This window comes from Pelophylax lessonae, assembly GCF_965119305.1.
Source record: "Pelophylax lessonae genome assembly, chromosome: 11".
NCBI lineage: Eukaryota > Metazoa > Chordata > Amphibia > Anura > Ranidae > Pelophylax > Pelophylax lessonae.
The window spans coordinates 169,049,361-169,065,158 of record NC_138778.1 but is presented as its reverse complement, the minus strand read 5'-3'; the positions used below and the strand labels follow the sequence as shown (position 1 = coordinate 169,065,158).

At 42.0% G+C, this 15,798-nt stretch overlaps 1 protein-coding gene across 1 annotated transcript in view; it reads right to left on the bottom strand.

Moving 5' to 3' along the window:
• LOC309566426 (NXPE family member 1-like) overlaps positions 1–15,798 on the bottom strand; it is a 55,645-nt gene that overhangs the window by 16,578 nt on the left and 23,269 nt on the right. Inside the window, exon 2 of the mRNA XM_082271568.1 lies at positions 9,306–9,414. Within this exon, the coding sequence (XP_082127694.1) occupies positions 9,306–9,404 (99 nt within the window). The 5' untranslated portion in view covers positions 9,405–9,414. The remainder of the gene's footprint in view (positions 1–9,305; positions 9,415–15,798) is intronic.

Here is a 15,798-nt window from a genome sequence, read left to right as displayed (position 1 = left end):
AGTGATCAAATCATTAACATTTTAACACCAAATGAAGGCCCAATGCCAAAGTTTCACAACTGGGTTCAGGTTTGTTTTACTTTTATCTTTGTGGGGTTAAAATAAAAAATCAGCACACCTTAATTTCTGCTCCGCCCCCCCCCCCCTTCCACAGAATTGCTGATGCAGCGCGGATAATCTTTTGGATTGAATGTCGCCCAGGATCATTCAACCCACTTCCTGTGAGCCCAGGGAGTCAAGGCTCCACCTTCCTACCTGGACTCACAGGTGTCAGCAGATAACAGCATCATGTCATCACTGCCAGAGGAAGAGAAGGGCAAACAGGATGTCACAAGGCTGGACCAAAGACACCTGGAAAAAAGGTATGTATAAGGTCCCATTCACACAGGGGTACTATCAGGGGCGGACTGACCATTCGGCCACTCAGGCACTGCCCGAGGGCCAGAGCCACTAGGGGGCCCCATGCACTGTTGTCATACTGTCTCTAAAAATACTGAAGATTTAGGAGTCGTTCATGTCTCAACTCCTGCTTCCCACCTGTGACATGCTATGTGTAGAGCAGACCCCCAGCAGAACGGAACTGGCTGCTGTCCAGAGTCTAGTTCCCGGTCATGACCGTTCAATTTTCAGTCTGCTGTCCTTTGCTGATAAGAGGACAGCTGTAACAGTCATCACACTCTCGGGATGAGGCACAGGAAGACGTCTTCTTTTACGTGGGTTGAGCTGCTCATTTTGGGGAGGGGTCCCTTACATGAAGACAGATAGCCAACCAGCCTGTTAAAGTATATCACATGGTGAGTGTAAAGAAGCCGCATATACCCCACCTATGCTGCACTTTCCTATCCAGTCTGTGCCTATCACACTGGGGCGTGCACACTTGTATGCTATTTCATTTCTTCCTGGGATTCTTATGTATGAATCTTTCCCCTCTGGAGACTTTTCACTTTTCTGAAAGCAGCACACTCCTTTCTGATTGCTGATTGTAATGCTATCCTCTTTTTTAGTGTTTTGGCAATGAGCCAAGTGATACTAAATGGGTTTTATTTTTTCTTTAATTAAAAACATATACTTACCTGCTAACTGCTGTCTCTGATTGTCTCCTGTAGTATGTCTGAAGTCTCTGACCATCTTCTGTATCATGTCTACAGTCTCTGACCATCTCCTGTATCATGTCTACAGTCTCTGACCATTTCCTGCAGTATGTCTGCAGTCTCTGACAATCTCCTGTAGTATGTCTGCAGACTCTGACCATTGTATGTAGTATTTCTGCAGCCTCTGGCCATCTCCTGTAGTATGTCTGCAGTCTCTGACCATCTCCTGTACCTTGTCTGCAGTCACTGACCATCTCTTGTACCTTGTCTGCAGTCTCTGACCGTCTCCTGTACTGTCTGCAGTCTCTGACCATCTCCTGTAGTATGTCTGCAGTCTCTGACTATCTACTGTAGTACAGTGCCTTGCGAAAGTATTCAGCACCCTTGAACTTTGCGACCTTTTGCCACATTTCAGGCTTCATACATAAAGATATAAAACTGTAATTTTTTGTGAAGAATCAACAAGTGGGACACAATCATGAAGTGGAACAAAATTAATTGGATATTGCAAACTTTGTTAACAAATAAAAAACTGAAAAATTGGGCGTGCAAAATTATTCAGCCCCTTTACTTTCAGTGCAGCAAACTCTCTCCAGAAGTTCAGTGAGGATCTCTGAATGATCCAATGTTGACCTAAATGACTAATGATGATAAATAGAATCCACCTGTGTGTAATCAAGTCTCTGTATAAATGCACCTGCACTGTGATAGTCTCAGAGGTCCCTTTTCGCAGAGAGCATCATAAAGAACAAGGAACACACCAGGCAGGTCCGAGATACTGTTGTGGAGAAGTTTAAAGCCGGATTTGGATACAAAAAATTTCCCAAGCTTTAAACATCCCAAGGAGCACTGTGCAAGCGATAATATTGAAATGGAAGGAGTATCAGACCACTGCAAATCTACGAAGACCTGGCCGTCCCTCTAAACTTTCAGCTCATACAAGGAGAAGACTGATCAGAGATGCAGCCAAGAGACCCATGATCACTCTGGATGAACTGCAGAGATCTACAGCTGAGGTGGGAGACTCTGTCCATAGGACAACAATCAGTCGTATACTGCACAAATCTGACCTTTATGGAAGAGTGGCAAGAAGAAAGCCATTTCTTAAAGATATCCATAAAAAGTGTCGTTTAAAGTTTGCCACAAGCCACCTGGGAGACACACCAAACATGTGGAAGAAGGTGCTCTGGTCAGATGAAACCAAAATCAAACTTTTTGGCAACAATGCAAAACGTTATGTTTGGCGTAAAAGCAACACAGCTCATCACCCTGAACACACCATCCCCACTGTCAAACATGGTGGTGGCAGCATCATGGTTTGGGCCTGCTTTTCTTCAGCAGGGACAGGGAAGATGGTTAAAATTGATGGGAAGATGGATGGAGCCAAATACAGGACCATTCTGGAAGAAAACCTGATGGAGTCTGCAAAAGACCTGAGACTGGGACAGAGATTTGTCTTCCAACAAGACAATGATCCAAAACATAAAGCAAAATCTACAATGGAATGGTTCACAAATAAACATATCCAGGTGTTCAAATGGCCAAGTCAAAGTCCAGACCTTAATCCAATCGAGAATCTGTGGAAAGAACTGAAAACTGCTGTTTACAAACGCTCTCCATCCAACCTCTTGAGCTGTTTTGCCAGGAGGAATGGGCAAAGATTTCAATCTCTCGATGTGCAAAACATATAGAGACATACCCCAAGCGACTTACAGCTGTAATCGCAGCAAAAGGTGGCGCTACAAAGTATTAACTTAAGGGGGCTGAATAATTTTGCACAACCAATTTTTCAGTTTTTTGGGGCAAAGAGTCTGGAAAGCAAAGCTTTTTTGGAAAAAAACAAACTGCAGCAGGTAGTAATTAGGTACAATATGCCTAAGAAGAGAGGGGCAGATGGTTTGGCCATCTAACCCCACTAGGGGGGGACTGACCAGCAAAGAGAGAGTGAGGGAAAAGGCTTAGGAGGCAACAGTAGGGAAGATGTGTGGAAGGAAGGAGTGGCAGGTAAACAAGGTATAAAGAATAGGTGAGACATACTATGAGTCCCACTATTGCCACATCCCTAAAAGTACATTTGAAAGGAGAAAAGAGAGGGGTGAGAGGATCCCACAGCGTACTGGGGTCTCTCAGCCTCTCAAATGGATGTGGGACTTTAAAGGCAGATAGTGAGTGTTGATCCTGATGAAAATAAATAAAACGATATTTTTTAAAAAAATATATCATTTATTTTACAAAAACATACAAAATGTATCAATGAACATGTGTTCAATAGGCATATAATACATGTGCAAATGACAGTACAGGTTAGCCACTAGATCCCCAAAAGCCTCTCACGTCAAAGGCAATTCATATGGAAAATCTACCAGATCATGATATAGTCATGATACCACTTAGTACAAACATGGGGTATACTAATGGAAAATGTGGAATCGCGACGCGTTTCGCTCAAGTCGCTTCCTCAGACGATTCCTGTAACCCTGAAAGATACAATGCATCAACTCTACCATTTCATTTTCAGAAGGATTTATGAGCTGTTATTACAATTGTTACAATTTAATCATATTACCAACATTTATTTTATGTGAATGTCAAAAATAGAAACGATAAAATTCATAATGACGGTTAAATTAATCTTGGCAATGAAGTTTTAAAATGTAAAGCAGAGGTCGAGGAATATATCTCATTTTATTTATCATGTGTTCACATTCCAAAAAGAAAAAAAAAAAAAAAAAAAGGGGGGGGGGAAGGGAAACATGGGAGAGCCCCAAATGTTTCCACATATAGCCCAGGCCTTGAATCAGGGGGAGGAGGACTACAACTGACAAAAAGCCAAAACCTGAGAAAGGGATAAAAACATTTTTCTCCATGGCTTAGGTGTAGGTATATGGTATAAAGTCTATCATGCAATACAGATACATCTGATAATGCAAAACTACACCTGTGTATTTCTGAGCGATCATGTATGATCATAAGGTTCTAGGCAAGTGGGAAGAGGATGGTGTGGTTGGTGTATCCAAAGTCAAGGGAGGTCAGAAATCAAAAAGGGAACAACAAACAAATATCAAAAATCAAAGGTCAAAAACATATTTCAATATCTACTCATAAGTTTGCATAGAGAGAGAGCAATCCAATAATTATAAATTATAAAAGCACTCACTTGTCTATCAAGCAGGCATGCTTAGTGTGCTTCATCTCTATGTCAGAGTGATATATCCGATCAGTGTAAGGATGTGCCACATATAGCTCCAAGCAGTTTGACCCCTTGTTGGCCGCCAAGCACAGATTGGTATACCAATAACCATCTATTGCAGAAAGGGTAAAACAGTGCGTCCCCCGCTGTTATATAAAAAAGAAAGTATACAGATATACACTGTAATGAGTTCTATTTGTCAACCACAAAGAAGGGTATGAGTATTCAGGGGCAGACAAGGAGGGAAGTGGTTGTACTGTGCTTAGAGAGCTCAACCATAGGGAGGCAAACACATAGGGGGTTTTATCCCTTTCTCAGGTTTTGGCTTTTTGTCAGTTGTAGTCCTCCTCCCCCTGATTCAAGGCCTGGGCTATATGTGGAAACATTTGGGGCTCTCCCATGTTTACATTCCCCCCCTTTTTTTTTTGAAATGTGAACACATGATAAATAAAATGAGATATATTCCTCGACCTCTGCTTTACATTTTAAAACTTCATTGCCAAGATTAATTTAACCGTCATTATGAATTTTATCGTTTCTATTTTTGACATTCACATAAAATAAATGTTGGTAATATGATTAAATTGTAACAATTGTAATAACAGCTCATAAATCCTTCTGAAAATGAAATGGTAGAGTTGATGCATTGTATCTTTCAGGGTTACAGGAATCGTCTGAGGAAGCGAGTTGAGCGAAACGCGTCGCGATTCCACATTTTCCATTAGTATACCCCATGTTTGTACTAAGTGGTATCATGACTATATCATGATCTGGTAGATTTTCCATATGAATTGCCTTTGACTTGAGAGACTTTTGGGGATCTAGTGGCTAACCTGTACTGTCATTTGCACATGTATTATATGCCTATTGAACACATGTTCATTGATACATTTTGTATGTTTTTGTAAAATAAATGATATATTTTTTTAAAAAATATCGTTGTATTTATTTTCATCAGGATTAACACTCACTATCTGCCTTTAAAGTCCCACATCCATTTGAGAGGCTGAGAGACCCCAGTACGCTGTGGGATCCTCTCACCCCTCTCTTTTCTCCTTTCATTTGGCAGGTAAACAAGGAAATCAGGAAGAAGCAGAATAGGAAAGAAAAAAAAGGGGGGAAGGTTGAACTGAATATAGTAGGGCCGTGGGACCTAAGAGAGAGGTACCATGTACTGGAGGCTCCACTCACATTGGAGTATCCTGCGACCCCTCTCTGCCCCTGACTCCCACCCCTCCGTGAAGATGCTATGGCGGCAGGTGGGTAATCTAGTATCTGTGTAGCTGAGAGCGGTCTCGGGTAAGCAGCCCACAGGGGGGGGGGGGGGGTCTTTCATAAGCCTGATGTATTCTGCTGTGGTTTTGAAATGGGTTTAAAATGTACATGTGTATTTCGTTTGGGAGGGGTTGCCTTGTGCTGCTGCAAATAGTTCCTCCATATCTGCCTTTTTGCGGAGTCATGAGAACCCGTCTCAGACGGTCAGGGTGTGAGCTAAACCTCAGGAGACAGGCACACAGTCAGTCAATGACTTGAAGTACAGTTTACTAGGGAGAGGGGTGTGGTGGAGAAGAAATTTGGCCAGAATGAAATCCAGCATGAGGATGAACAATGCGATGAACCTCTAACCAATAGGCCTGGAATAGCTGGCAGGTCCAACAAATGTGTAGTAGGGAACCCAAGTCTGATCTGCATCTCCAGCAGAGTTAAGGGTGATAATGTGTGGATCCTTGTCAGGGAGAGACTGCCTTTATTACCCTTTAATGCAAACACTAACACGAAGTCAGCTACATGTAAGAAAATACTATTGTCCTTGGCTTTAGTCTTTGCTATGCTGCATTTTAGTTCCACCCAGTGGAAAATATACGGGGGCCCAGGAACCTATCTGCTGATAAAGGCTCAATACCCCTTCATAGGGAAGGAATTGTGGTGAGTGCAAAACCATAGGGGGAGTAGAACACCGTTATTGAGCATGACAAGAATTGAGGAAGCATGGAGCACCTTATAAAATTTGGCATAGGACTGTAAGCACTGAATACTATAGTTTGCCAATTGACACATATATATCATAGGACTATATATATATTTTTTCAGTGGGGACTATTTTGCACTTGGCACCTTACTAAATATATTCATATACTTTCGGGCACATTTTTTAAATAATTTTTGCACATTATTGATTTTGTTATTATCACTGAATTGTAATAGGAGTGTGCACTAAGATACATCACACTTTCTAGAGGTAATTTTTTATATTGTCCAGCACATTACTTCATCTTTTAGGTGGAAGGTTGACCACTGAGCACTGATCACATCACCACTTAATATATATATATTTTTTCTATTTTTTCTATCTATTTACTATTTGTGTTTACCAATGATTGTTGGTATTGTCTGTAAATATTGTCATACGGCATAGCATGTACAGTAAACCCCCCTCCATTGCGGGGGTTACGTTCCGGACCCAGCCGCGAAAAGTGAAAATCCGCGAAATAGAAAAATCCTATTAAAATGCATTGTAGGCATGTTTTTTTTACTGTCACTGTACGTGTAAAAGCATTTTAAGGTCTTTAAAACACACTTTTAAAACAATAGAAACTCATTTAAACACATAAAAGATACTGGGAGACATAGCAAGAGCTATGGAAAACACAAAAATATTTAAAAAAAAAAAATCTACCACAAGAGGACACAGTTTTAAATTAGAGGGGCAAAGGTTTAAAAGTAATATGAGGAAGTATTACTTTACTGAGAGAGTAGTGGATGCATGGAATAACCTTCCTGCAGAAGTGGTAGCTGCAAATACAGTGAAGGAGTTTAAGCATGCATGGGATAGGCATAAGGCTATCCTTCATATAAGATAGGGCCAGGGACTATTCATAGGATTCAGATATATTGGGCAGACTAGATGGGCCAAATGGTTCTTATCTGCCGACACATTCTATGTTTCTATGTTTCCTTTTTAATGATTTATATAGTAAAATAACATTACAAAAAAAAACGCAATATACCGGGACCGCAAAAACTGAACTGCGAGGAAGCGGGGGTTTACTGTATATGCATTTAACACAAGGTAACACATATATTTTTTAGCACTAGTCACTTTCTTAACCAGTATTGGGGTTTGTTCAGTTGTGGTGAACATAATCCTTGTAGCTTACGTCCCTATATAGAGTAGCGCCATTGCCCTACATATACATCTTTCCTATCTGCCACACTTCCCCTATTGAGGGAAGAAGACGGGCCTGGAAGCCACTCGAGCACCATCCTGATTACAAACAACAAGATATATTTTCCATTGTGCGGGATACTAAATAAATTACCTGCATTTTAGTTGCATCTACCATATTGGCACTTGTGGGGCAGTACCCGGGGGAACAGCAGGGTTAGGAGGGTCACCAAACTTGAAATAAATCAAAATGTGATAACTTTCTACTAGCTTTATTTCCCTTTGCTGGCCTTGTCTAGTCTGGCTAAATTCAGCAAGAGAACTGTGGATAGAAGAGGGGTCCAGAAGAAGTTGAGATGGGTCAGAAGGATACATACAGTTTAGAGAACCTAAAATCTACCCTTGTACTGTTGTACCCTTTGTACGTTTGATGTAAACCTTTTTTTTGGATTCTGCTAACAAAAACTGTTACAAATTTGATCATTCGAGAAAATAATTCCACCCTGCTCTTAGAATTTTCGTTGATTTGGCTGCACAACAAAAAAATCTGACAAAATTCTTCTAGTGTATGAGCAGCTTAAAGCGGAGTTCCAGCCTCAAATACCTTTTTAACTAAAAATACCCCTATAATACTAATCCATCGCCCTTTACAGAACCGCTATTCTCATACTTACAAGGTGTATGGTATTGGATTTCAGTCAAAATCTTACTTTTAAAAACACTGTCTGGGCGCGGCCATCTTAGACGTGGGCATCTGAAGCCTCAGTGTAATCTGCTGTGTCCTTCTTCCTGATTCCAGCCTCCTGGGAGTGATGACAAACAGCTCACAGGATGCAATGCAAAGGCGGAAGTGATGTCGGTGGCCATGGCCACACAGGTGGGAGAAGGAGGAAGTACAATCAAAAATGCCCTGAAAATAAGGTAAGAGACCCCCGAAAAAAAAATTGAAAATGCCCAATAGTTGATCAGCATAGTGAGCACTCCAGGAATCACTTAAGTTGCAAAATAGGCCAGAACTCCGCTTTAAGGTAGTTATTTCTCCTTATTCCTGCAACCCAATGAGCAGTTAACCCTTGCAGTACAAGGGGATCTTAGTGTAAAGCCCTGTACACACATACTGATTGTCGGATGTAAATATTCGGCCGACGACCGATCGGCCGATTGTAGGCTTGTTAGTATGATGCTTCCGACAGCCGACAGCGCATTTTCAGCCGAACAGAATCGGGTGTGCAGGCATTAAAATTTTTGTTGGCCAACACCAGAACGGCCGATTGTTCGCCAGTCAGTACAGAATTCGGCCGACAAACAGCCGATTGGCAAGACTGGGCATGCTCAGAAAAGAAAAAAGACATGGAAAGTTAACCCTCACATGACATCACTTCTGCAGTCGGCTGTTGTTGGCCGACAAAATTCCTGTGCAGTCTTTTGCAGTTTTCAGCCGACAGAACAGCACCGGACAAAAGACATTCGGTACGTGTGTACGGGGCTTAAGGGTACATTTAGTCTCAGAGGTGTTCTTTTTTTTTTTTGGTGACCTGTGACGTTAATAAGTGGTTCTGTATCTAAAGAAGCTTAGCACAGTGCCTCCAATAGTGCATTCTATTAATGATTTTTACTAAAATGATCGCGTGACACTAGGGAAGGAGTATGCACAAAAGGTCATTAACATTCAAAATGTAGCAAGCAAAAAACTCAGCGAAGACTTACTACAAGAAATACCATATTTGCACATATCATATACAGTATCTTACAATCATCTGCAAAATATAAAGATAATATTAAAATAATGTTTTTTTTTAAGCGAATATCATATACTGTACAGAAATAAAAAATGTAAGTATTTAATTTAAGGACATACCTTGAATAAGTTTCTGTGACTGATGTATATAAGCAGGGTGATGCAAATGATAGAAGTACATAGAATGATTTTGAAATGTTTTTCGTGGAAGCTTGACATGCTACAGGTCCTTAAAGAAAAACAAAGAGTTTCTTTCTTTTTTTTTTTTTAATCAATAGACTGGAAAAATGCTACAAGGTCACCTATCAAAGATGAATCCTTTTATACGTTCAATGTTCCATCCCCATGACTGTCGATCTCGTATATATTACTCTCCCCTCAGATGTATTTACCATAATATAAAATCAAATTTAAAAAGCCAACAGGTAGATCAGAATTCCTGCATAAAGGTTGCAGCAGGTGGGTGTAACCGAATTCCAGACAAATCTACCATTAGAATAATTAAACATTTTGTTTTTAACTATATAATTACAAATTATATGTATATACAGTATAATTACATTGGCACATCCATGCGTGCTCATAGCATACTCCGTTACTGATTCTTGCTTTGCAGTGCTATTTCATGGGGTGGATTTACCAAAGGTAAAACAGCTGTTCACTTTGCAAGGGAATTTTCCATTAGCTTAGTTAATGGGGTGAAAATTCACATAGCAAATGAAAACCCAATTTGTCCAAGGAAATAAAAAAAAACAAAAAACAAAAAAAAAACAGCATTTTTGCTAGCACATGATTGAATCATAGAAGTCAATGGAGATCACCCAATTCACTAAGCTAGGGGAAAGTTCCCTTGCATAGTGTTAAGCCTATTTTCCCCTTTAGTGCACTATTTAATTGGGCGACTATGCAACAAATGAAGTTTATTGTTGATAAATGTAATATTATACACTTGGGGGCTAAAAACATGCATGCATTGTACAATCTAGGAGGAGAACAGCAGGGGGGGGGGGGGAATCAATGGTGGAGAAATATCTGGGTGTTCTGGTAGATCATAGACCTATTAATAGCATGCAATGCCAAGCTGCAGCTTCTAACGCTAGCAAAATCCTTTCTTGTATTAAAAGAGGCATGGACTCCAAAGAGAGACATCATTTTACCCCTGTACAAATCATTAGTAAGACCTCATCTGGAATATGCAGTTCAGATATCGGGGAACTGGAGAAAGTGCAGAGAAGGGCAACCAAACTGATAAGAGGCATGGAGGAGCTCAGGTATGAGGAAAGATTATAGGAAATTAATTTATTTTCTCTTGAGAAGAGGAGATTATTCGGGAATATGATCAACATTATTATTATTATACAGGATTTATAAAGCGCCAACAGTTTGCACAGCGCTTTACAATGTAGAGGGGAAAGAGTACAATTATAATGTAGTACAATACAGAAGGGACAAGAGGACCCTGCTCGTGGAGCTTTCAATCTAAAGGGGGGGGGGGTGGGGGGTGGTACAAAAATTGATAGCTGCGAGGGTGATCTGATGGAGGTGGCTCGGGTACAGTTCTTAGGTGGAGGTGGGGTAGGCTCTCCTGAACAGGTGAGTTTTCAGGGATTACCTAAAGGCTGACAGGGTAGGGGCTGACCGGACATACTGGGGCAGAGGATGGGAGAGGCTCCAGAGAAGTACTGGAGGCGAGCATGGGAGGAACATGTTTGAATACATAAATGGTCCAAATAGTGAACTTGGTTTAGAGTTATTCACTTTCAGGTCATTACAGAGAACGAAAGAGCACTCTTTACGCCTGGAGGAAAAGAAATGTAATCTTCACGTGTAGAAAAGCTTCTTCACAGTAAGAGCTGTGAAAATATGCAATAGACTCTTTCATAAAATGCTTCTGGCTAGCTCAGTAGATTGCTTGAAAAAAAGGTCTAGATGCATTCCTAAACAACGCCAGCACCCGAAGCTGATGGAGGAATCGACTAGGGGTGCCGACATTGTGGGATACCTTGTCAGGTAAGTGTCCTTGTATTAAAAGTCAGCCTTTTTCTTTTATACCTATATGGACCAGGATTCCCCCAGTTTCGCTCAGGTTCTTTTCTGCCCATCTCCTACCCACCTCCACTTTTTCCCCCTTTCCTCCTTCTCCCCTACCCCATGGTACCCATCAACCCCCCCCCCAATTTTTTTTTTTCATGGGCTATGGAAGAACCCAGAGGTGGAGCATCTTATTACTGATGTTCCTTTTGTGGGCGGGGTGTGTACTGTGCCAATCCCTGCTGACCCTACTCCTTTATTCATCCCATGTGATTGGCACAGTACACATCCCGGCCCACAAAAGCAGCAGCAGTGGTAAGATTCTGCTCCTCTGGGTTCTTCCTTAACCCCCTGCAAAACACGGAAGAGAGACAGAAACTCTGAAGGGGTAGGTAGAGTGGGAGATGTAATTCCATTTGTAGATTTAGCCCAGTGATAGCCTGCCAGAATAGATAGAATCTGTGACCTCAGCTTTCCTGTTCAGCTCTTCTTGAAGAGACCATATCTGTATTATACATTACTACCCCTATACTGTACCTTCTTGCCCCCTGTACTGTGTACACTTACCTTCCCCCAATACTGTGCCCTCCTGCTCTCCTCTGTATTGTAAACTGAGTCCTAATCACTGTACTGTACCTTCCTGCCCCCCATACTGTGCCCTCCTGCCTCTCCCTGTACTGTGCCATCCTGCCCCCTCCATACTTTGCCATCCTGCCTCCTCCCCCGTACTGTTCCCTCCTGCCCCCCCTTTGTACTGTACCCTCCTGCCCTTCCTGTACTGTTCCCTCCTGCCCCCCTCCGTACTGTACCCTCCTGCCCCCCCTGTACTGTGCCCTCCTGCCTCCTCCTGTACTTTACCCTCCTGCTCCCCTTGTACTGTGTCATCCTGCCCCCCCCTCCTGTTCCCCTGTAAGCTTGTAAGCTATATTGTGTTTGTGTCCACTAATTATAATTTTATGTGTATTTTAAGCGTAAATATTGTTTTGATATTTTTTAGGGGGGCCCTGTCAGGTAGGCTTTACAAGGCCCCCTGATTTCCAACAGCAGCCCTGGTACTCAGGGTCACACCAGGGGTCGCAATAAAAAAAAAAAAAGGGCGCACCAGCCTAGTGCATTATCCTCAGTGGGCTTTTTAACGAAACAAGTCTTAAAATCAGCTACTCACAAACATGCGAAATATTCCAGCATATCAACTCCACACAGCAACATCCATATTAAAGGTCCAATGTCTCGTGAAGACGAAGGGCTGACGCGTTTCGAGGCCGTGCCTCTTCCTCAGAGCCTCAGGCATGGCCTCGAAATGCGTCAACCCTTAGTCTTCACGAGTCATTGGACCTTTAATATGGATGTTGCTCTGTGGAGTTGATATGCTGGAATATTTTGCATGTTTGTGAGTAGATGATTTTAAGACTTGTTTCGTTAAAAAGCCCACTGAGGATAATGCGCTAGGCTGGTGCGCCCTTTTTTTTGTTTTTATTTGCAGTGTCTTGTTGTCCACCCCAGTCATAGAGGGCAGCAAAGCTTAGCCATAGTGGATGCCAAGTGAGAGTTCCAGGATAGAGGCAGCCTGAGGACCTAGTTCTGAGCGCAGGAGGGTGCTCAGCATCACAATTTTCTTTTCTGGAGTATTCACACCAGGGATCGATGAGAGAGATCATGCAGGCTGGGCAGGTTCTATGTAGCTGTTTTTTGCTGTTTGATGCTGTGATATGCTATAAACATTTTTATTGTTTGTAAGTACATTCAAGGAGGGGGTTTTTAATTAATAAAGCTTGTTTCTTTTTTAAGACACAATAGAGATCTTGTATCCATTGGGGCCTCAGATGAACAAGGATACATTGTTACACGGTGCTTGATGTTTGGATTTGATGACGGTATTTGTGTGGTGATGGTATTGGTGTGTCCAAACACTCACATTGGCTGTACAACGAACAGATTGGCTGAATTTCTTTATTAACATCACGCACAAATGAGACTTTATCTTGGATGATTTTGGAAGCACACAGTGTTTCATACACTGGATGAGTGCTGCTAATGCTTTATTGAGTATATAGGATTTAAAGCATAATTGTGTATAATTATTCTTTCTTTATCGTACATCACGGGACACAGAGCTGGTAATAATGACTATCTGGGTTATACGCTACCTTTAGGTGATTGTACACTGGCAACCAGTAGACAGGAAGTTTCTCCCATTTAACACCTCCCATAGGAGGAAGAACCTCCGTTTTTTCGCCAGTGTCACGGTTATGCCAGTTAAGCCACCCCTATGTTTTTGGGACTTAAACCTTGTGCTCTCTGTGCTACAAAAGCAAACTTTTGAGCCCATGAGGCATATTCCCTTGGTTCTCTTGATAAGGATATTGGTCTTTTTGGTTGCCATAACCTCGGCCAGAAGGGTGTCGAAATTGGCGGCTCTTTCCTGCAAAAGACATTTTTGATCCTTCATCAGGACAGGGTGGTCTTACGCAGGGCTGCTGTTAGAAATCGCGGGGCCCCATACAGACTACCTGGCAGGGCCCCCCAAAGAAAATATTAAAGATATATTTAGCTAAAATTACAACAAAATCACTATTAGCAGACACAAATATAACATAACTCGCATAATTCCTGTTAAATCTAAAAAAAAAAACTATGTTAAATAAAAAAGAAGATGAGATGAGAAAAATATACAGGCTGGGCAGTTGGAGCTCAGTGATCAGAGAGGCAGAGAGAGAGAAACAAAGTTACAATTTACAAATAAACTCCTGAGCAGAGATAAGTGCTGGGAGGGGGGCCCACACAAGGGAGGGGGATTATTGATGGACAACTGTCTCTTTCTCAACAGATAAAAGCTGATAGCAGGGAGAGGGACAGAGATCAGATTCAGGTGCTGGAGGAAGATTTCTGTATTTGTTGTCCATCACTAATCCCCCTCTCTGTGTGCTCGGGGCCCCCTACAAGAGGGCTGGTGGTCCCCCCCTATCAGCGGCCCTGGTCTTACGCCCTCCTCCGGCCTATTTGCCTAAGGTAGTTTCCGGTTTTCATGGAAACCAAGATATTGTTCTACCTTCCTTTTTTCGGTGTCCTCAGACTACAGAGGAGAAATTGTTGCATTCTCTTGATGTAGTACAAGCAGTCAAAATCTATTTAAAAATGTCAGCACTAATTCATAGTACTGATGCTTTCTTTATCCTGACAGAAGGGCCTAAGAAAGGCCAAGCGGCAACTAGTTCCACTATTTCCAAATTAATTTGTCAAGTCATTGCTCAGGCGTATGGCTTAAAGGGTAAAGTTCCATCCTTTAGGTTAAAAGCTCACTCTACCGGGAAGGTAAGTGCTTCATGGGCAGTGCATCATCAGGTGTCTGTGGTTAAGATTTGCAAAGCTGCTACCTTGTTTTCAGTTCATACATTCACAAGATTTTACGAAGTGGATGTAAGAGCCAGAGAAGGGGCTCATTGTGCAAGAAGTGTGATTCAGTCAGCAGTATAAGCTCTTTTTTTTCCCGGGGGCAATTTTGCGGTTACTGTGTCTCCTCCCCTCATGGGCATTGCTTTAGGACATCCCATATAGTCATTATTACTGGCTCTGTGTCCTGTGATGTACGATAAAGAAAATAGGATTTTTTCATTCAACTTATCTGTAAAATCCTTTTCTTGGAGTACATCGCGGGACACAGAGGTCCCTCCCCTCCTTTCTGAGATCTTCATTGCTTGCTGCAGAAACTGAGGTTCTTCATGTATGGGAGGGGTTATATGGGAGGCACTTTCCGTCTATTGGTTGCCAGTGTCCAATCACCTAAAGGTAGCGTATAACCCAGATATTATTACCGGCTCTGTGTCCCGTGATGTACTCCAAGAAAAGGATTTTACAGGTAAGTTGAAGGAAAAATCCCATTATTCTTTATAGCAGCAGCTAACGGTGCAATAAATTATTATCTGTAATTTCAACATTAGACTTTTCCTTTGATTGGGGATTTATTCGCCTTTTTTTATATTATTTGCTATATACTACTGTTACTTCCAAAGTTTTGCAATGCTTCACAATATTTGCAGATCAAACATAGGTCATCTGTAGACCCATGAAGGGATTTTAGGTATGATCCAACTAACCTCAAATAGCAGAATGAGTCAGTAATAAAGGAAATGCTCAGCAAATGTAAAGCAACATTCAGCTGATACTTGCTGAGTGGCACTGGTACCTGAGTGGTATTTGCTGGTTGTTTCCGGCTGCACAGTACACTGGCAGTGGGTACCTAAATGGTATTTGCTGAGTGGTACCAAGTGGTATTTGCTGAGTGGGAGCTTAGTGGATATTTGCTGAGTGGTACTGGCTGGCTGCGTGGTGGTGGTACACTGGTACTGGCAGTGGTACCTGACCTGAGTCCTCCTGAGTGACACCTGAGTGGTATTTTATTTATTTTTTTACTTCAGTGGTACCTGCTGCTGCTGATGGTGGACTGGTGGTGCTGGTGCACTGGTGGTGGTGGGCTGGTGGCTGGTGGTGGTGTGGCACTGGTGGGGTTACTGGCAATGGTACAGTGGAACCTGACTTGAGTCTGACTCCTGAATCCACTACTGACTGTGGCATTTTTTTTTTT